Below are 21,500 nucleotides of genomic sequence, written 5' to 3'. Positions count from 1 at the left end.
AGTGATGTTGAAAAGTTCCGCAATAACTTTCCTGTTGAAGACCAGATAGAGTAGTGTCACAATAAAATGTAAAATGCAGGGATATATCGATAGATAACTTCAACAGAGAAATTTCAACTATTAACTAAAAACAAAAGCAATCATGAAGGAATGGAAAGTCATCACACTCATCACTTCAGATACAAATGTGCATGCAATTCTCGAGACATCAACTGACACAAAATCAAGAAAAAGAAAAGATGACTACATTCAAAATGCACATGTGGAAATGAGGGAATACCATGCAAAACAACCCATACATAATAATCTAACAAGATTCTAATTAATCCATTTCAAAAACAACGTATTTTTGAGCGATATTTTAGAGTTTTTGGAAGTTTAAAAAATTATTTTTAATATATGGGTCACGATTTTTCTTCGCACAAAAGATGTAATTTTTGTTTTCAAAACAACATAAAATAGTGGGAAAACAACAAAGGAACAAAAACCCTCAAACCAATTTTCCATTTACATTAATGAAACAAGATCGATTTAAAAAAATATTGAAACTTTTATAATATAATCCCACAATACATTCTTTCGCTTTATGAAATGATTTCAAACAATTTTTGTGTCAATCGATCACTAAGAATTTTTTTTTCAAAATCAATTAAAAATAATTCAATTTTTTTTCTAATCTTTAATGTAATAAAACCGAGAAATTCATATTCAAAATTTTCTTAGAATACTAAATGAAAATATGCATATGGTATATGGTTAGAAAACTCTTATCACGTAGAACAAAAATCCAAAAGTTTCTAAGATCAATTATAAAAAATTCCAAACGAAATTATATCATGAATCTTAGGTTCTATATGCAAATTTATAATTATTTTGTAAATAAAAAAGTGTGGGTCTTATAATCATATATGCATAGCTTTGATACCAAATGAAGAAGATAATTTTCAATCTATTGATAAAACCCACGAGCAGAAACGAAAAAATGCTGATGAGGGGAGGGCTAATATAGATATGTGACGAGTTGGTGCTTAGTAGGACATCAAGTTACGGATTAAGAAAATTATATTAGGTTTTATTTTTTTTATTAATATCATTGTATTTCTTTGTTTTTTTTATTGATTCTTGTAATTTTGAATGTTTGTTAAAAATTTATATAATATTTTAAAATCTTATAAATTCATATTGTCCTTTTAAATCTTATAAATTCTATTAAAATCATTTAAAATCCAATCTTATAAAATCTTGATTGTTAAAAAAATCTTTAAAGTCACTATAATTCTATATAGTCTTTTAAAATCTGTAAAAAAATTATCTCAAAAAATCTTTTAAAATCCTGATCCAATACATCCTTTTGGTCTTGTATTTATTTGAGCATCGTGCAGACAATTGTACGTACAAATGTTAAACGTCTTGTTATACTTCAGCCACTTCTACACCACATTTATGGAAATTAGCCCCCTCTCCACACTTTTTTTCTTGGGTTATATTTTAATATTAATAAACAATTATTTCACATAAAAGCTTAAATTAGAAAGTGAAGACTCATCAATAATTTTATGTTACATCTTTCTAACAAGCCCCTTCACATTAGAGTCATTTGGGCTTGAAGTGTAGATATTGCACAAGTCCTTTTTTTGTTTTACCTTGTGCTAACTTAATTTCACTAGAAAATAGGAGGCAGCGAGGACTGAAGTCTTGACTTCGTGATCATCGACTCTGTAAAGAAATCATCTCACTCATCAACTCAAACTGTTGTGTAGAGCAATATTAATAGTTTTATATTTATCTAACAAATATTAAATCAAAATTTTATGAAGGGAAATTTTTTTTATGGAGTAAACTTTGAATTTGGTAATGAAAAATGTGTGGCCCCTAATTCGTCCAATAAGGATTGAGCTAGATCATATATGTTTGAGACTAGTCCAATAGCTATTTGGGTCTTATTTGGAGTGGATGTTGTTGAGGGATGCCTCCATAAGATGCAAATTCTGGTGTTGGGTTGTCTTGATTGACTGGGACAATTGTGAAGTACTTGTAAGATACTATGATGCTCAAGTCAATATGTGAGCAATGAGCTTAAGTCAAGATAAATTAGATGATCATACTTGAGCTTCAAACCTATGTTATATAGTAATTGATTGTCCTACTTATGCCACATGAGTATGACGATCTCATTGGTGGATAGAAATGACTCTTGCAGACTATCACGTGTGTACGATATCTATTTGTGGGTTATGCCTTATAGGTGTAGCTGGAATCATGTTTCGTACCTTTAGCTATTGGCTACTATGGTGCTTGTTGAATTCTAAACTGCTAACACCGGTATATTTGCAAGGTGAAACCAACCGACCGGGATGAAAATGTTTCCTCATCTTAAACCATTCATGAATTGGGCTTTATATCTTATATGAGAATGGTCCAGAGAGAAACAATATCACTAAAAGCTGAAAAAGCTATCTTGAGTTTTGTTTTATGTGTGAAGCTATTATGGACCAAAAACCTGAAAAAGTGGAGGGTTTTGGCTTGTTTGAAAAAAGATTAACAGCATTCAAGTTCTCATAAGTGGTTGAGTGATTGAATAGGGAAAGGTTAGCTGAGCAATAATACCTTTTAAGTTTATTCAAGTCATTAGTGATTAATTATATTTTTTTTTCAACCCCTTTAAAATTGTATAAATTTTAGTTGTAAATATCATTTTTATTTAATTTTTTTACAAACACATATAGTTATTTTCTTTTTTGGAGAATAAAACACATATAGTTATAACTTTTAAGGAAAAACACTTGCAATTTTGCTCCTCTTTTCTGGCTCGGTAACCTTAGCACGGTGCATATTCCAGACAACAAGAAGGAATTGAGAGAGAGAGAGAGAGAGAGAGAGAGAGAGAGAGAGAGACATGTTATAAGGAGTAAGAAATATTGAGGATGAAATTTCAACTTAATTAAGGGTTAGTTGGCTTATTTTTAATTAAAAATTATATTTAAAAAATGTGCGAAATGTGCTATGGTTAGATGATTTTTTTCTAAAATTTAAAACTACTTTTTCTAAATATAAAAAGCATATTCTATTTTTTTTTTTAAAAATATTCCAGAAAAGATTCTTCTATAAATTTATCCACATTATACCACACAAAATTCTACTGATAATTTTTTTTTTAATCTAGATTTTAAACACTGCTAAAATTGAACTCTCCCAAAATTTCTCTCCAATTCCATGCCAAACATAGTAAGGTGATAACAAAGTAGTATTTTGTTTGTAAATATTATGGTGTGCATGACAACCTTTCCGGAATCAATTTTTTTTTTTTATTTTATGTTCAAGGAAACAGAAATGGATAGCAAACTCGTTTGTTAAAACCGTTTTTTTTGTTCCCGGGATGAACCGGTTTAATTTTTATGCTGGGGAACAAAAAAAAGAATAAAAAAATTTCTGCTTTTTTGTTCCCGGACACAAAATGAGAAACACTTATTTCTCTCAATTACTCTCCATCACTATCATCATTATCATCACCACCATCATCCCGACACGACCACCGCCACCATCCGCCACTGTTGTTGTACCACCAATGTCGTCATCACCACCACCGCAACGCCACCGCCACCATCACAACCACCACCACGATGCCATCGCCACCACCTCCACTCATCACCACCACCATCATCGCCATCACCACGATGCCACCTTCACTAACCACCAATACCATCGCCGCAGTCACTGCCATTACCACCGGCACTACTACCATCACCGTAACCACCACCGCCATCGCCATTGCCATTTCCTCCACCACCACTTCCACCACCGTCACTAACCACCACTACTATCGCCACAGCCACTGTCATTACCGCCACACCACCGTCACCAACCACCACCACTACCATCACAACCATCACCACCACCACCACCGTAGCCACTGCCATCACCACCACCACCACCGTCACCAACCACTACCATTGCAGCCATTGCCGTCACCGTCGCTACCACCGCCACCAACAACCACCACCATCACTGTATCCCCCGTCGTCACTACCACTACCATCATAGGAGATTTGTATTAAATAGATTAATTTTCTTATTTGCAGTTGATTGGCATAATCATAGGAGATCTGTATTAAATAGAAATAGTAACAGGTTATTTCATTTCTTTATTCATAGCTGATTGACAGCTAATTTATAATAGACCTAGAGTCCTCATTTATTTATATAATTACCCCAGTAGAGGAAGAATAAAAAAGCAGAAATATTCATAAGATGGCACCATTGTTTTGACATGGTATCAAAGCATTTCTGATCCAGGAACCTATTTTCATTAAACCTGTAGAAAATTAGAATTCAAACATGTTTCCGTTTTTATTTCCTATTAATTAGGATTGATTATGATTGATTAGGATTAATTGTGATTGATTAGAATTGATTGTGATTAGGATTGTGATAGGATTGATTAGTCATCGCTTAGTCATTCTTAGCGATTCTTTCTTGTATAAATACTCACTCATGTAATTTATTCAATATCAATATACAAAAACTTCTTTTCAATATGGTATCAGAGCGGGTTCGTTCCTACCCTAATTCAAATCTGAAATAACCATCCAAACACTTCCATCACCGTCAAACACCTCCTAAACACTGCCTTGAATCTGTCCAACACAGAAACCTAGTTTACTGACCTCCGATCAAAAAAGTGAGGTGACCATTCGACTCAGAAGGATCCGACGAGTCGACCGCCGCTGGACCCATCGCCGTCAGCCGCTGCACGCGCCACCACGCGCCGCCTTCCAGACGTTTTTTTTTTCCGTCGCGACTTGCACAGACCTTCTCGCCGGCTTCTCCCCTTCCTGTTCCAGAGGTCAGATCAAAAGTTTACAAAACTTGATTTTTCATCAACGGTCAACCCTTCTCTTTTTATTCATGGCTTCCTCAAAACACTCTTTTTATTACCACGAGCAACCTCCTAAGGCCACTAGTCATGTGGTCCAGCAAGGTACAACTTTCCATGTTGATAGTCAAAATCATTGGATCCTTGATTCTGGAGCCTCTGATCATATGACAGGTAATCTTGGCTTGTTTTGTTCATACACTCCATATTCTGAACCTTCTCGGGTCAAGATCGCCGATGGCAGTTTTTCCCAGATTGCGGGACACGGCACCATTAAACTTTCTGAGCTGATTACTTTGACATCAGTTCTTTATGTTCCTTCTCTGACTTGTAATCTCATTTCCATTAGCAAGCTCACCTCTGAGTTGCATTGCTTTGCTAAATTCTTTCCACATGGTTGTGTTTTTCAGGAACAGGACTCGGAGAGGATGATTGGCAGTGCTAGAGAGGATGGTGGACTTTACTACTTTGAGGAGGATGTGACTCATGAAGCTGTTTTCGTAGAAAAAAACTCTATGTTTCCTTTTGATTCATGTAATGATGTTATGTTGTGGCATCGTAGGCTAGGCCATCCAAATTTTATTTATCTTCAGAAGTTGTTGCCAAACTTATTTATTAATAAAAGTCCACGTTTGTTTTCTTGTGATATTTGTCAACTTGCCAAGCATACTCGTGCTCATTATCCTTCTAAAGTTCACCATGACTCTTCCCCATTTTCCTTAATTCATAGCGACATATGGGGTCCAGCCCGTGTTAAAAATATTTCAGGTACTCGATGGTTCATTACCTTCATTGATGACCATTCTCGAGTTTGTTGGGTGTATCTTCTAAAGGATAAGTCCGATGCTGCATCCGTGTTTAAAAAATTTCATGCCATGGTTCAAACCCAATTCCAAGTTGCTATACAAATTCTTCGTACAGATAATGGCAAAGAGTATTTTAACTCTATTCTTGGAGAATATCTTTCCCAACATGGCATCCTTCACCAAAGCTCGTGTCCTGACACACCCCAACAAAACGGAGTTGCGGAAAGAAAAAACCGACATCTCCTTGAAGTTGCTCGGGCTCTTATGTTTACCACGAGTGTTCCTAAATATCTTTGGGGAGAGGCAGTTCTCACTGCCTCGTATCTGATAAATCGAATGCCATCTCACATTCTGAAATTTCAGTCTCCTCTTTCTAGTCTTGTTCGTATCTTCCCTTCCTTCCGAGGTGTCTCCTCCTTACCTCTCAAGTTATTTGGTTGTGTTGTATTTGTCCATATTCCCTCCCATCAACGGTCTAAGCTTGATCCTAAGTCTCTCCAGTGTGTCTTTATTGGTTATTCTCCTACTCAACGTGGCTATAAGTGTTATTCACCCTCTCTTCGTAAGGTCTTTGTCTCTATGGATGTCACTTTTTCTGAGAATGACCCTTTCTTCCCCTCGACTTCTCTTCAGGGGGAGTCTATAGGAGTAGATGAAGATCAGTCATGGGAACCTATTAATGCCACAGTATTACCTCTACTTTTAGAAACAGGGGGAGCTACAGAATCCTCACCATCAGGAGCCTCCTCAAAATGGGGACAAGTCTATAGCAGGCGAAAGCCTCCTCAAAGTGTGAATAACCCAGAGCCTCTACACTGCCAGGATTCTGAACCATGTTCTAGTTCCAGCACCCCAATACTTGAGTGTCATGGTGAAAATGATCTACACTTGCCCATTGCTCTCAGAAAAGGTACTCGATCTTGTACTACTCATCCTATTTCTAATCATATTTCATATGGAAAGTTGTCCCCAGGGTTTCGTGCTTTCAATACTATGTTGGATAGTACAAAGATACCGAGAAATATACATGAGGCTCTCAATGATAAAAAATGGAGGGATGCTGTCTTTGAAGAAATGAATGCTTTAGAAAGAAATGGAACTTGGGAGATAGTGACCCTACCCAAAGGAAAAAAGGCAGTAGGATGCAAATGGGTGTTTACAATAAAATTCAATGCAGATAATAGCATCAACAGATACAAGGCAAGATTGGTTGCAAAGGGTTTCACTCAGACTCATGGGATAGATTATCATGAGACTTTTGCTCCGGTTGCTAAAGTCAATACCATCCGAGTTCTCTTATCTCTTGCTGCCAATCTAGATTGGCCTCTGCAACAGTTAGATGTGAAGAATGCATTCCTAAATGGTGACTTACATGAAGAAGTCTATATGGATCATCCACCTGGTTTTGAAAAGGGAAATGGATCAGTGTGTAAACTAAAAAAGTCTCTATATGGATTGAAACAGTCTCCCAGAGAATGGTTCGACAAATTCACACAAGCAGTCAAAAGAAGAGGCTTCATTCAAGCACAGACTGATCATACTCTCTTCCACAAACACTCTAAGGATGGTAAAATTGCTATTCTTATTGTATATGTAGATGATATAATTCTTACAGGTGATGATATTGAGGAATTGAACACCTTGAAGAAATTTCTAGCAGCTCAATTTGAACTCAAAGACAGCATCCCTCCATTTTTTATCATTGAGAGCCTCATGTATATTTCTCGGTATCTTTGTACTATCCAACATAGTATTGAAAGCACGAAACCCTGGGGACAACTTTCCATATGAAATATGATTAGAAATAGGATGAGTAGTACAAGATCGAGTACCTTTTCTGAGAGCAATGGGCAAGTGTAGATCATTTTCACCATGACACTCAAGTATTGGGGTGCTGGAACTAGAACATGGTTCAGAATCCTGGCAGTGTAGAGGCTCTGGGTTATTCACACTTTGAGGAGGCTTTCGCCTGCTATAGACTTGTCCCCATTTTGAGGAGGCTCCTGATGGTGAGGATTCTGTAGCTCCCCCTGTTTCTAAAAGTAGAGCTCTCTTCCACAAACACTCTAAGGATGGTAAAATTGCTATTCTTATTGTATATGTAGATGATATAATTCTTACAGGTGATGATATTGAGGAATTGAACACCTTGAAGAAATTTCTAGCAGCTCAATTTGAACTCAAAGACCTTGGCACTCTCAAATATTTCCTTGGTATGGAAGTTGCTAGGAGCAAAACAGGTATCACTCTAACACAAAAGAAATATGTTCTAGATCTTTTGTTGGAAACAGGAATGTTAGGGTGTAAACCTGCTGAGACACCTGTGGAACCTAATACCAAGTTAGGTATTGAAGATGGAAATGAGGTGGATAAAGAACAATATCAGCGATTGGTTGGTAAACTAATCTACTTATCTCATACGCGTCCTGACATTGCCTTTGCGGTGAGTATGATTAGTCAATTCATGCACTCACCCAAGGAGAAGCATCTTAGTGCAGTCTATAGGGTGCTTAGATACCTCAAGAATACTCCAGGAAGAGGATTATTCTTTAAAAAGGGGTATAAAAGGACAATTGAAATCTACACTGATGCAGATTGGGCAGGCTCATCAGTAGACAGAAGATCTACCTCAGGCTATTGCACCTATGTGTGGGGAAATCTTGTTACTTGGAGAAGCAAAAAGCAAACAGTGGTTGCAAGAAGTAGTGCTGAAGCAGAATTTCGAGCTTTAGCTCATGGAGTTTGTGAAGGAATCTGGTTGAGAAGACTTCTTCAAGAGTTGAAGATTTCATATTCCCTACCAATAAAACTATATTGTGACAACAAGGCAGCTGTTAGCATTGCTCAAAATCCTGTGCATCATGATCGAACAAAGCACGTGGAAGTTGATCGTCACTTCATCAAAGAAAAATTAGATGATGGAAGTGTGCATTTGATATATGTTCCAACCAAAGAGCAAACGGCAGATGTCCTTACCAAGGGCCTACACCGTCCAGCATTCGAAGACTTGATTGGCAAGTTGGGAATGATCAATATTTACCTCCCAACTTGAGGGGGAGTGTAGAAAATTAGAATTCAAACATGTTTCCGTTTTTATTTCCTATTAATTAGGATTGATTATGATTGATTAGGATTAATTGTGATTGATTAGAATTGATTGTGATTAGGATTGTGATAGGATTGATTAGTCATCGCTTAGTCATTCTTAGCGATTCTTTCTTGTATAAATACTCACTTATGTAATTTATTCAATATCAATATACAAAAACTTCTTTTCAATAAAACCTCCCACATTGTATTGTTCAATTTTCCTGACTCGAATTTCTTTTTGTTTTATCCATTTCAAATTTCTATTTTTCCATGAACAATCCCAAAATCTCTTTTGAATCTTCAACCCCGCTGGCCCATAATTCTAGCACTGGACAACTTCATCAGTCCGAAAAATTCCACGTTAAGCGTCTCTCTAGTTGCAGTTTCTCCTTGGTTTGCTCTCATTGTGGTGATTTTGGTCATTCTAAACAAATGTGTTATGAGCTGATTGGGTATTCTGAATGGTGGGATTTCAATAAACGTCCCCGGAAGAAAATACCTGCCAAAGCCATGACCATTGTCTCCGCTACAGATGCTCCTGTCCCTGCTGCCAATTTTACTCAATCCGATATTTTGGGAAAGTCTCTTGCTTTCTATACATTGTCTAGGAATAATATTTGGATAATTGACATAGGTGCTTTTGATTATATGATAAAAGATTCTTCCCAGTTGTTCAATCTCTGTAATTCTTCCCAATCCTTTATTTCCACTGCCAATGAGGGTACCTCAAAAATTACTGGTCAAGGATCCTTAACCCTTTCTGATAGCTTATTTCTAGACTCTGTCTTGGTTGTACCCTCTCTTGAATACAACTTACTCTCTATGAGCCAATTAACTTCAAAGCTTAATTGTTCAGTAACCTTTTTTCCCTCTCACCGTGTTTTTTAGGACATCCCTACTCGGACTACTCTTGGTTATGGTGTTAGACGTGGCCAGTTTTACTTCTTGGAGGTCCCTGATCCTAGCCATCCTTCTTTGGCTACTACATGTGCAACAACCGGTCCAGAACAGTCCCGTGCTACCATTTGGCTTTGGCATCGAAGACTTGGTCACCTTTCCTTTAGTTATCTGAAAAAGTTATTTCCTCGGTTGTTTTCCCATTTTAGTAATGCTGATTTCAAATGCAGTACTTGTGAATTGGCCAAGAGTCACAGAGTTCCTTATTTTCCTAGTACTAATAAAAGTTCTATTCCATTTCAAGTTGTTCATTTCGATGGTTGGGGCCCTGCAAAGGTGCCTTCTTTCTCAAAAGCTTATTATTATGTGACTTTTATTGATGAATGTACCCGGATGACATGGTTGTCACTGTTAAGACACAAAAGTGATGTTTTTGATGCCTTCAAAATTTTTTATAGCATTGTCCAAACCCAATATCAGTCTAAGGTTCAAATTCTACAATCTGATAATGGCATGGAATATTTAGATGGCCGCTTTATTGATTTCTTGAGTACACAGGGGATCCGACACCAAACCTCTTGCCCTTATACACCCCAACAGAATGGCCTAATTGAATGAAAAAATAGACAACTACTAGAAGTGGTTCGTGCCACCCTTTTTGGTATGAATTTGCCTAAAACATATTGGGGTGAAGCTGTTGTTTCTGTTGCCTACCTAATCAACCGTACTCCATCCAGCGCCCTTCACTTTAAAACTCCACAACAGACACTGGAATCTTATTTCTCCATTTCTCACATTCCCAACCTTGAGCCTCGTGTTTTTGGGTGAACGGTGTATGTCCATATCCCTAAGGTATTACGAAACAAATTGGATCCTTGTGCTAAAAAATGTGTATTTATGGGTTACTCTGATGTACAAAAAGGTTACAGGTGTTATGATCCCATTCTCCACAAAATGCATGTCACCATGGACGTGTCTTTTCGAGAATTGGAACCATATTATTCCGAGGAAGATTCTGTTACTTCTTCTCAGGGGAAGATACCTATTACTGGAGAAGAAATTATAACTCTTCAACACACTGCTGAACCGGATGTTACCCCTCCCACGAATGATTTTGCTACGCGTCTAACACCTATAACTGAGGCATCGTCTCTGGATGTTCCTGAATCCATACCTGAGGTAAACACTAATCCTACTCCTATTTCTTCAAATGGACCTTCTATTACTAGTATAGATGGTCCCATCTTACCTGTTAGAGTGTCACAAAGACCAAATAAAGGTGTACCAAAACAACTATATGAACCAGATCCAAACTCTAAGGTCAAATACCCTATCAGTAACCACATGTCCAATCATAGGTTGTCAGAATCATATATTGCATCTGTTAATCAATTGTCTAGTATATTTGTTCCTAACAATGTGCAGGATGCTTTGAATGATCCAAATTGGAAGGAAGCCATGAATGTAGAAATGAAGGCCTTACAAAAAAACTCAACGTGGGACCTGGTTCCTTTACCAACCGGGAAGAAACCAATTGGATGCAAATGGGTGTTTACTGTGAAGCTTAAAGCAGATGGCAGCCTTGACAGATATAAAGCCAGATTAGTTGCTAAGGGATACTCACAAAAATATTGGGTTGATTACCAAGATACATTTGCACCAGTAGCAAAACTGAACACAATTCGTATTCTGATTTCTATAGCAGCTAACAGGAACTGGCCACTCAAGCAATTTGATGTAAAGAATGCATTTTTAAATGGAGACTTAGAAGAAGAAGTGTATTTGGAAATTCCACCAGGCGCCAAACATGCCAACTTGAAGGGAAATGAAGTGTGTAGATTGAAAAAAACACTATATGGCCTCAAGCAATCACCTAGAGCTTGGTTTGGCAGGTTCTCTCTAGTCATGAAGAAGTTTGGATACAAACAAAGTAATGCAAACCACACCCTATTCATAAAACATAATGGAGGAAAGGTAACAGTGTTAATAGTGTATGTTGATTATATGGTTTTGACTGGTGATGATTTATTTGAAATGGAGTTATTGGAAAAACATTTAGCAAATGAGTTTGAAATGAAAGATCTAGGATCATTAAAGTACTTTCTTGGAATTGAAATTGCTAGATCAAATAAGGGAAATTTTTTGTCACAAAAAAGTACATTTTAGATCTACTTGCAGAAACAGGAATGACAACATGTAAACCAGCAGAAACACCAATCAAAATGAGGTATGTATTGGGTTTATATCCTGATCAAGTACAGACTGATGTTGGTAGATATCAAAGGCTAGTAGGGAGGCTAATTTATTTAACATACTAGGCCAGACATTGCTTATGCAGTTAGTGTTGTGAGTAGATTTATGCACAACCCAAGTGAGGATCACATGGCTGCTGTGTATCGAATATTGAGGTATTTAAAAGGGTGTACAGGGAAAGGTCTGCTTTACTAAAAAAATAATAGTCCTGGAATTAAAGGCTACACAGATTCAGATTGGACTGGAGATAAAACTAGCAGACAGTCAACTTCGGGATATTTTACTTTTGTTGAAGGCAATCTAGTTACTTGGAAGAGTAAGAAGCAGAAAGTTGTGTCTAGATCGAGTGCAGAAGCAGAGTTTAGAGGAATGGCACATGGAGTGTGTGAATTGTTATGGATTAAGAGCATCCTACAAGACTTAGGAATCTGCTACAATCAACCTATGGAGTTACATTGTGATAATAAAGCTGCTATTGAAATTGCCCATGATCCAGTTCAACATGATAGAACCAAACATGTAGAAGTGGATAGACACTTTATCAAGAAAAAGCTAGATCAAAAAATTATTCAATTTTCTTATATCAAATCTGAAGATCAGTTAGCCGACATCTTGACAAAGGCTGTATCAGGAAAAGTGTTTGAAAAAACAATTAGCAAGTTGGGCATGATTGATATTTATGCACCAACTTGAGGGGGAATGTTGAAATGAGATAATATTTGTTGAGTTGTACAATTGTTGGAATTTTAATCATTGTTGTACAATTGTTGTTAATTTATGCTACTTTAGTAACTCTACATTTCTATTCTCGGGTATTTAGCGTTATTTTTGTTGTCCAACTTACAAGCTAAATTGGGCTCAAACCTTGGTTTTGTATTTTTTATTTTATTGCAAACCTTGAATTTTATTGTTCCTTTCGAAAGTACTTTTAGCTTCAATTTAAGACTAATTTTATTCTATCAAGCTCAAAATCGTGAGAATCAATTAAACTTACCATTACTTTTTTATACGGGAAATACAAGTCTCTTGTCGTAGGAAACTTATATCTTGTGCCATAAACCCTTTGATAGTTGTGCTGTCATTCTCTCTCTCTCTTTTAGTAATGGGCCTCGTCACTTTGTGTCTTAATATAAATTATGCTATCTCATATTACATGAGAATAGACAAGTTCATTTTATATAGGGGAATGATCTGTTTACAAACTTTTTTTTTACAAATTACAGTAAGTATGACCGATCATACACTTTTGATCGAAGTATACCGGTCATACTTAATATAGTTTATAAGAGTTTGTAAACAAAATTTTTATAAATATAACCTTCCCCTTTTATATATATATAAACCCGGCTAAATCTTATGTGCTAGGGAACATGTTAATACTTAAAGTCCATTTGGTGGACAAGATCAGGGGAGTAGAATAAGATATAATATCTAATCTCATTCTTATTTGTTATTTGGTGAGTCAATAGAATATGATAAAGTTATCCTATTAACTCATATTATTATACTCTCAACCTAATAACTAATCATGACAGTGAGCTGGGTTAGAGTCAAAGAGGATAAGATAAAAAAAATTTCCCCCAAAAAACCCTTTGCCTCTTGGGAACATAAGCACCCGAGACCTATCCCTATCACAGTCAGCCACCGCCATCAACCCATCGGCCAGTCACTGCCATTGGCTACCATCACCGTTGACGAACCCTTGATACCAGAGTATGAATTAGCATAGCGCATAAGAAGCACGTTCACTGCTACCATCACTGTCCATGATTTTTGTTCTGAATACGGTGAATTGTTGTTTTTGACTTGTCTAATGCAAGTGTATGAAGGGACTTGAGGTTTCGTGGTTCGAGAAGGAAGCATTTGAAATCAGGGTGGAGATCTCATTCAAGATCTTCGTTTTTGGGTGCGAAGATTGAGATATTGTGTGTTCCCAATGTGTCTTCTAGTTTATGCAAAAGCATGACTTTTTCAACTAACTCTACTAGTTCTGTCTAATGCGAGTCCAGAAAAGTCATAAGGATTGAGTTTTAGTTTATCTGACCCTAACCCATTGTTGTTTTATTGATGAGAGGGAGGATGTGATGGTTGGTAGAGGAGAAAGAGGAAAGTGCATAAGATGCGGAGCTTCGTGTCGCCATACGTTTTTGAATATATTTTATTTAAAAATTATGTTTTTAAAATTTATAAAAAAATTAAGATAATAACTAATGTATAAATAAGTGAAAAGAAAAAAAAATAGTTTAGAAATCAATTTTAAAAATAAATATATAATTTTTATAGAGGGTATTTTTGTATATTTATATTATATCTCAACATTATCTGTTTCATTTCAAACATAGGATGAGATAATATAATCATATTATACTATTTATTCAATGCGCATTAAACATAAGATAAGATATGAGTTTATTAAGCTCTTATCCTTTCATACTCTTATCCAACCATGTAAAGATTATCAAACGTTAATCACTTTAGGATTTTCAATGCCATGTCAAATTAATTATCCAAGAAATTTAAGCGGTTAGTTGTAACACCCAAAGTGCTTTTTACATATAACACAAAACTCGGTTATTGATTGTATAATACAAGCCGTGATTCCTAATAAGGATTCATGTATACGATGCAAAGGACATTTTTCTCTTATTTTTAATACAGCTTACGGACATACATATACATAATGTGATCTATTTATCTCATATTGTATGAGATAATTATCTCATACAACAGAGATAAAATAGTGGGATCTACTATTTTTTTTAAAATGAAAAAAAAAATAGTGCACCCCACTACTTTGTCTCTCTTGTATAAGACGAGAAAATTATTTTCCATACATAATTATATAAACATGGACTGTTTTCAAACTCTCTTTTTTCCTTTCTTCCTAAAACTCATAATTTTGTCTTCAAAGCGCAAACGACATATTTAGCTTTGAATTCTAATACGCTAAAATAACGAACTGCTTTAAATTAGATTAGAAGTGAATATACTGAGCACTATAAAAGTAACCTAACTGCTAAAAAATTTTACTCCCAAATTTACCATCATATATAAAATCCTGATTTTACACGGACTATTGCGATATGACCACACCCATTTTCCCTTCAAACCTGAAACCCCATCCGAGTATTTTATAATCAGTTTAACCAATGCAGCTTAAAATACCTTATTACTTAACTTTGAAGGTGCCTAACGTTACATTTAAATAGCCCCTGATCTAACATTTAGAAAAATAGAAATAAGAAAAACAAACGAGAATGCTTATTTTAACATTAGAAAGGTGAGTCAATTTAGTTTACAACTCATAAAAACTAAAAACAGACAATCCATAAGATTTTTACAGTGAAGATACCCAATTCAAAACAATCACACCTTTTTTTATCAAAATACTGCCAACCAAATAAGTGGAAATATGGCACAAAGGTGTACTCAGACGTATTTTTTTCATAGACATATTCTCTTGTTAAACACAATAACAAAGATCTACGTTGGTTGCACTCGAATCAACACCAAGTATCAAAACATTGTTGGCCGCTCAAATGCGGCATATTGTCACAAGATCGTAATTTGCATCGAACTAGCACTTCACTCATCCCAACGGATTAAGTTTAGATGATGGTGCGCCAGTGAATCTCATTAATTTTAGAGTAAATACCTTTTTTTATCTTCAGCACATTTTACGATGCCCGTTTTAATCCCTAACAAATAAAAAAGACCTATCGTGATTCCTAAGAAATTCAAAATAGACTCATTTAGTTGAAATCGTGGTCTCTCACAAATTCAAAAAAGACCCATATTAGTCCTTAAAAGGACTAAAATAGGTCTATTTTGAATTTCTTAAGGACCACGATGGACCTTTTTATTTGCTAGGGACTAAAGCGGACATCGTGAAATTTCCTGAAGACAAAAAAAAAAGTATTTACTCTTAATTTTAAAATAAATTTCCTGCTTGCAAAACTTAAAAAAACATTTAAAATACATTATCAATTTCATACTAACTCGTTGAAAAGTGCAACCGGTAGGCTGACATCCAACATTCTTGTTTAAACGAAATAAAGCCAAATTGGTAGCAGCACATCAAACAAGTTTAGGCCCTACAGAATCAGCAAACGGATGAATTACCAAGAAAACAATTCTGGTACATTAATGATTTTCCATCAAACAAATTAAACCAACTCAAACATAATGCCAATACTGCCCAAGAATGGGACAGTAACTCCAGAGAACCACCTGCTTTGATCCGTAAATCAACCGCTACCTGACAGCACCTGCAAAAAAGTTCATGCTTCTTTTAAATAACCATTTCAACCCAAAACCTTAAAGTATTGAGTGAGGGCCTTTTCAATAGTTTATATTATTTTCTAAAACATCCCCTCACGCAAGAGCCATTTGGGCTTGAGGCGTAGATATTGCATAGTCCAATTTTTTTTGGTTTAGCTTATACTTATTTAATTCCACAAATAGGGGGCAGTGAGGATCGAACTTGTGACCTTGTGATATTGAGTAGGGGCTTTTTCAATAGTTTATATTATTCTCTAACACTTCTTAATTCAGATATAGATAAAAAATTTCTATAAGAAATGTAAAAGCAAAAGAAATATACAAACATGAACTAAAACAAGCGTGATTTACATTCTGTTTCGGTAAAACAAATCAAAAGAAAAAATGAATTTATCACCCAGAAGTTCAATCCTCACTTGAACTTCGAATAAGCATGTTATAAAAACGTGCTTTTTATAACACTTAAAATTTCAGTTGTTCCAACTTTCTGTAATCTTAGTTCTAAACAAAAGAAAAGAATGCGTACAAAGTCGAGAAGACACAAGTTAAATCCTAAAATACATTGATTTATTGGAAAAAACTTTCAATTTTTGAATCACTACTTCAATCAAAGAATCTTATGGTGATTATCAATCAGTTAATTTAAAAGTGTTATATACCTGGCGTGGAGATCCAGATCGTGAACGTGATCTTGGCCTGCAAAATTGAAGAAACAATTCAGGTGCATAAATATGGTAGATTTAAAGCAACACAACCATATTTAACAAAAGTATGCTTTGTGTACCTGGAAGATTTGATTGGTGATGCTGATCTGGATCTAGATCGTGACCTAGACACAGATCGCTCCAAAGATCTGCTGCAGAATGAAACAGGACCTTCCATAAGTAAAAGTAATGTCTAAACAGGACAATGAACAATAAGAAAGTGGCAATACCTTCTAGCCCTCTTTGGACAGGTGTGAAAGAATTTATTAATTGGCTTTGCATGATGCAGTTTAGATGTTATGCCAATGAATTTTATAAAGGGAGGATGCTGAGACGGCTTGTTGAACAGGTCACCAGCACAACTGACAATGGTCATGAAGTACATCTCGATCTGGATATCTTAGTTGCGTGGGGCTGTGAGGAGGAGTTAGGTGCCAGTGAAGGTGAAATAACTTGTGTTCATGAAGAAAGAAAAATTGAGATTTCTAATATGGCCAAGAAAGTAGTCGAGGAAAGACATGCACTTGCTGCACGATGGAAGAATGTGGAAGTTGTAGCACAGCCCCTTATTGTTAATGACGTCGAAGAAGAGCAATGGGATCCAGGTGGAGCTCATCATGCACTGCATATTAGTTGGCCCTCCCATTTCAAGCAATGGGATCCAGGCATAAGGTTCTTGAGGGCTAAACCTCACCTTGAGGACAAGGTGAGTGTTTAGGGGGGGAGTATTGATAGGAACCCCACTAATGGTTTATCATAAGAATGGCCACAGGGAATTATTTAAGAAGGATGAGTCAGCTAATAAAAGGAATATTCAAGAGGTAAGGTTGTTGGAAGGCTCTAATTCTGTTAGAAGTGATGAGGTGGCAAAGAGAGTTTGGTGGTTAAAAGGCAACAGGGAAGGGAGGAGAGTCATCTTTGGGCATTTGGAACTTTGGGCACCTTAGGGTGATTTGGGAGAGACTAGGGGCTCTATAATTCCTCTAGAGTTTTAGCTTATGTAATTAGGATCAGTCACTGTAATTTGTCTCTGTTTTCCATTTGTAATTGTCTTTTGGTTTCTTTGCATTCAGCATTATCTTTAGTGAAATATACTGAAAATTCAGATATTTTCTGGGCCAAACACTGCGCATTCTCTTTGTTCTCTGATTATATGATTCAGTTTCTATCAAAGTGCCTCGGGGAAAGATTTTACTTTCACATGAAAGAAAGGAAACCTCTAATGAGGTTTTTTGGGATTGGGAAGGTGGACTTTTAGTCCCTTCAAATGGTATTATGAAATTAAGAACAAAATCAGATATGATGCCGTTGAGGCAAAATTTAGATCCTTGCTATTTTAAGTCATCATTGGGCTTATATAGCCTTGAGGGTAGAGAACTTCACCTATGAACTGTGGACTCCAAACTGATAATAAGGATGATTACTACTTATTAGAAAGTGTTGCAGGTTAAAAGTAACGGGTAAAGATTATTTTGTCCCTTCATTACAAAGATAAACAACAATTTTAAGGTGTTAAGCACCCCAGTAGAAACACAACAAAAAGACATTCAAAAACCTGTGCCTACTAAGAGAGCCGGCTTTCATTTTTATTATGCTCCTTTCTTCAATCTTAATCTTACTATTTCAAACAATAGAATCTGAATCATGAACATTCATTTTGCATTTGTATGTTCCTAGGTTATTAAATTCAAGTCCCTGAAGTCTCATAACAATATTTTTATTTTTCATATAAGTTGACTTTTGCTGATAAAAGGTATAGAATCTAGGACAGCTACCGGCAAATTAAGCTTCAAGAACTAAATTTTGCAATGAAAACAAGCAGAACCCAAAATTAAAACAAAATAAAGGGAGCATCCAACTACATTATTTATGTTTTATTAGGCCGTGATTTCTTTTATATTTCTCAGATGTACCGAAATATACAAAGCATCACAACCTAACTCCAATGTAAACATAATAATTCATGGTAACAGTCTAATAAAAACATAGCAAAACACAAACAAAAATGGAAGTTTACCTTCACTATCACGGGAAACCTCAGCAAAACAAACATCACCAGCTTTTCGCATATGATCCTGAAACCAAATATTCAAAACATAGTTAAGTGATTTAAATATACTTATTGATTTTTTACGTATGAAAATTCCAATACCTTCAAATCTTGCCATGATGCAGAAGATGGGAGTCCACGAACAATAACTGTAGACAAAAATATAAGGTGTTACACAATATCATGAAAAATATGAAACCAGTAATACCTTGAATAACTAGGGTCGATTTGTAGTAATACACATAAAATAGTTATCTCGTAGATTACAAAACATATAAAGCAAAGAAAACACATGCAAAACAATTTTTTGAAAATGGAAAAACTTATACATATGCAGTCATAGTCTCGGAGCTTGCAATGACTTGGAATGACAAATATGCATCTAAAAAAGTTTGAATTCTTAGTTCAAAAATGATAAAAATAAAATTAAAAAGCAAAATGGGTGAACAGTCTGAAGGAAAAAATCATTTAGCATATGCTCCTAATCCTTTTCTGTATCGAAGAAAAGGATTCTCCAATTAGACACACAGATATTCAGAATGTCATACTTGTACACATACAGTTTATAGTCATGGACCATGGTTCCAAAGTTCTAAGCATTAAGACTGCCTTGTAATGACTTGGAATGAGATACAAACAAAAATTCATTTCTTAATTCAAAAATGAAAAATATAACATGAAAAAGCATAACTAAATGGGTAAACAGTCTGAAGGAAAAAAATCATTTATCATATGCTCCCTATCCTTTTCTGTATCAAAGAAAAGGATTCTCCTAATAGACAGACCTCGATATTCAGAATGGCGTGAGACCCCAAAACGCCCCCCACCACCTCCATCACCGCCGCCGCGGCCGCCACCGCCACCACCACCTCCACCACCACCTCCACCTCCACCTCCACCGCCACCGCCACTGTATCCCCGTCGGTCACTTGATGATGGCCCTCTACTGCCATGGGCAAGCTCCACCTACAACAAGAACATATTAGACACCAAAAAAGTATTTATCTAACAAGAAAAAAGTCAGTACAGCTCCTCACCCTTAACCTACAACCATCGAAGTTGTATCCATCTCGACCCCGAATTGCTTCTTCTGCATCTCGAGCATTGTCAAACTAGCAATGCCAACAAAAAAGAAATAATCAAATGGCAGAAGAAAAGAAAACCACACACGTACACAACCAGAGAGAACTGAGCACAAACAAATACAAAAGAGAATAAAGACAATACCTCAACAAAGCAATAACATGGAGGGCGGGGAGGGATCTTCAATTCAATATCCATTATACGGCCATACTGCAGAGGGAATACCATTGTAGCGCAACTACATTAGTACACAACTAGGACAATCCTGAAAGGTGTGAATGGTGCTTTCTGCATTTCTTAAGACATCAAGAGCAGGTGGAAGATGAGCTCCTTTTTATCCTTTTTCATTAGTTAGAAGATTGTCACCTAACAATAACCATAATCCTTTGTGGTCCATCCCATTTCCAAGATGACTTTACTTTGGGTTTGAAGTAGCAGAATTATGCTGCACAAGGAGGGAGTAAGCTGATTTGAGATTAAAAACTCCATCGTTGGACAAGTTCAAAATAACTCAATCTTGGGAATAACGATCTTGTGGGGGCATGATGTTAGCAATATGATCTACTGCTTCCTTAGGAATTAAGTGCTGGAATTTGTTCCAGTCCCAACAGCCCTGACCATTAACAAAATCAACCATCTTTAGACACAACACAACAGATTAGGTTGAATTGGTTAGGAGGAGAAGTTGCTCAAGGTTGGGTAGCCAATTATTACTCCAGAAATGAGCTAGTTGATCATTTCCAAGTAGAATCCTAGAAGCATTAGTAATTTTGTCCCAGTTCAGTGAGATTCCTCTCATTTATCTTGGGGATAAGGTCCATGCCCAATCTTGATATGTGACTTTTTAATGATCATGACTTGATCCCCAAAGAAAGCTCCTCGTGTATTTCTCCACCTCATTGCACGTACCCAAAGGAATGAAACTAGTTGGCACGGAATAAGAAGATAGAGCTCCTAAGACAGATCGACTTTATCAGATTCAGATTCATCAACAAAACCATTACTTTAATAATCTGGCAGACCATCGTCTTCTGTTTACTTGATCTTCTTTCCCCAATCAACCTGCCTTATCAGCACGCTGCATCCATTCGGTACTGGCTTCGTCTCCATATAAGAACCGGCTATCCTCACCTCTGGCACGATTGGCAACCTTGGTAGAAGCTATTCTACAGGAGCATTCTGGAAGTGGATGTGAAAGGAACATAGCTGGTTTTGACAAGAGAGATTGCCTTATGAGGCCTTCTTCTGTCATACTTTTGTTAAGATGTTCATGGACTAAAATTGTCCAATTATGCTTTGGATGGGACAAATTTTCACGAGTGATGTTGAAAAGTTCCGCAATAACTTTCCTGTTGAAGACCAGAGAGCAGTGTTACAATAAAATGTAAAATGCAGGGATATATCGATAGATAACTTCAACAGATGATAATTCTAACCAAGTAGGTTATGCAAACATAACAAAG

General features: G+C 36.2%; 1 protein-coding gene across 3 annotated transcripts; it reads right to left on the bottom strand.

Moving 5' to 3' along the window:
* Positions 1-15,883: 15,883 nt before the first annotated feature.
* LOC133285940 (serine/arginine-rich splicing factor SR34A-like) lies at positions 15,884-20,955 on the bottom strand. Of its 3 annotated transcripts, XM_061483260.1 has the most exons (9): positions 20,182-20,955; positions 19,992-20,066; positions 19,740-19,920; positions 19,057-19,103; positions 18,922-18,979; positions 16,985-17,056; positions 16,860-16,896; positions 16,150-16,187; positions 15,884-16,013 (listed from the first exon to the last, which is right to left on the bottom strand). In XM_061483260.1, exons 1-9 carry the CDS (start codon positions 20,263-20,265, stop codon positions 15,997-15,999), a joined length of 609 nt encoding a protein of 202 aa, XP_061339244.1. In that variant the 5' UTR covers positions 20,266-20,955; the 3' UTR covers positions 15,884-15,996. The 3 variants fall into 3 exon arrangements, with proteins under 3 accessions (XP_061339244.1, XP_061339242.1, XP_061339243.1); XM_061483258.1 differs by having other exon boundaries at positions 15,902-16,187; XM_061483259.1 differs by having other exon boundaries at positions 15,902-16,187; positions 16,985-17,053.
* Between the last annotated feature and the right edge of the window lie 545 nt (positions 20,956-21,500).

Source organism: Gastrolobium bilobum, unplaced genomic scaffold (assembly GCF_033153095.1).
Source record: "Gastrolobium bilobum isolate Gb01-03AN ecotype WA unplaced genomic scaffold, APGP_CSIRO_Gbil_v1 utg11904, whole genome shotgun sequence".
Lineage (NCBI taxonomy): Eukaryota > Viridiplantae > Streptophyta > Magnoliopsida > Fabales > Fabaceae > Gastrolobium > Gastrolobium bilobum.
The sequence above is the reverse complement of the archived record's forward strand: the minus strand, read 5'-3'. Positions and strand labels throughout refer to the sequence as shown.

Coding starts and splice junctions, on each gene's coding strand:
- LOC133285940 (XM_061483258.1), bottom strand. CDS start 20,265: ATGGTATTCCCTCTGCAGTATGGCCGTATAATGGATATTGAATTGAAG. Junction 18,980..19,056: donor CATCATGGCAAGATTTGAAG/GTATTGGAATTT, acceptor ATTTGGTTTCAG/GATCATATGCGAAAAGCTGG. Junction 16,897..16,984: donor TCACCAATCAAATCTTCCAG/GTACACAAAGCA, acceptor TCAATTTTGCAG/GCCAAGATCACGTTCACGAT.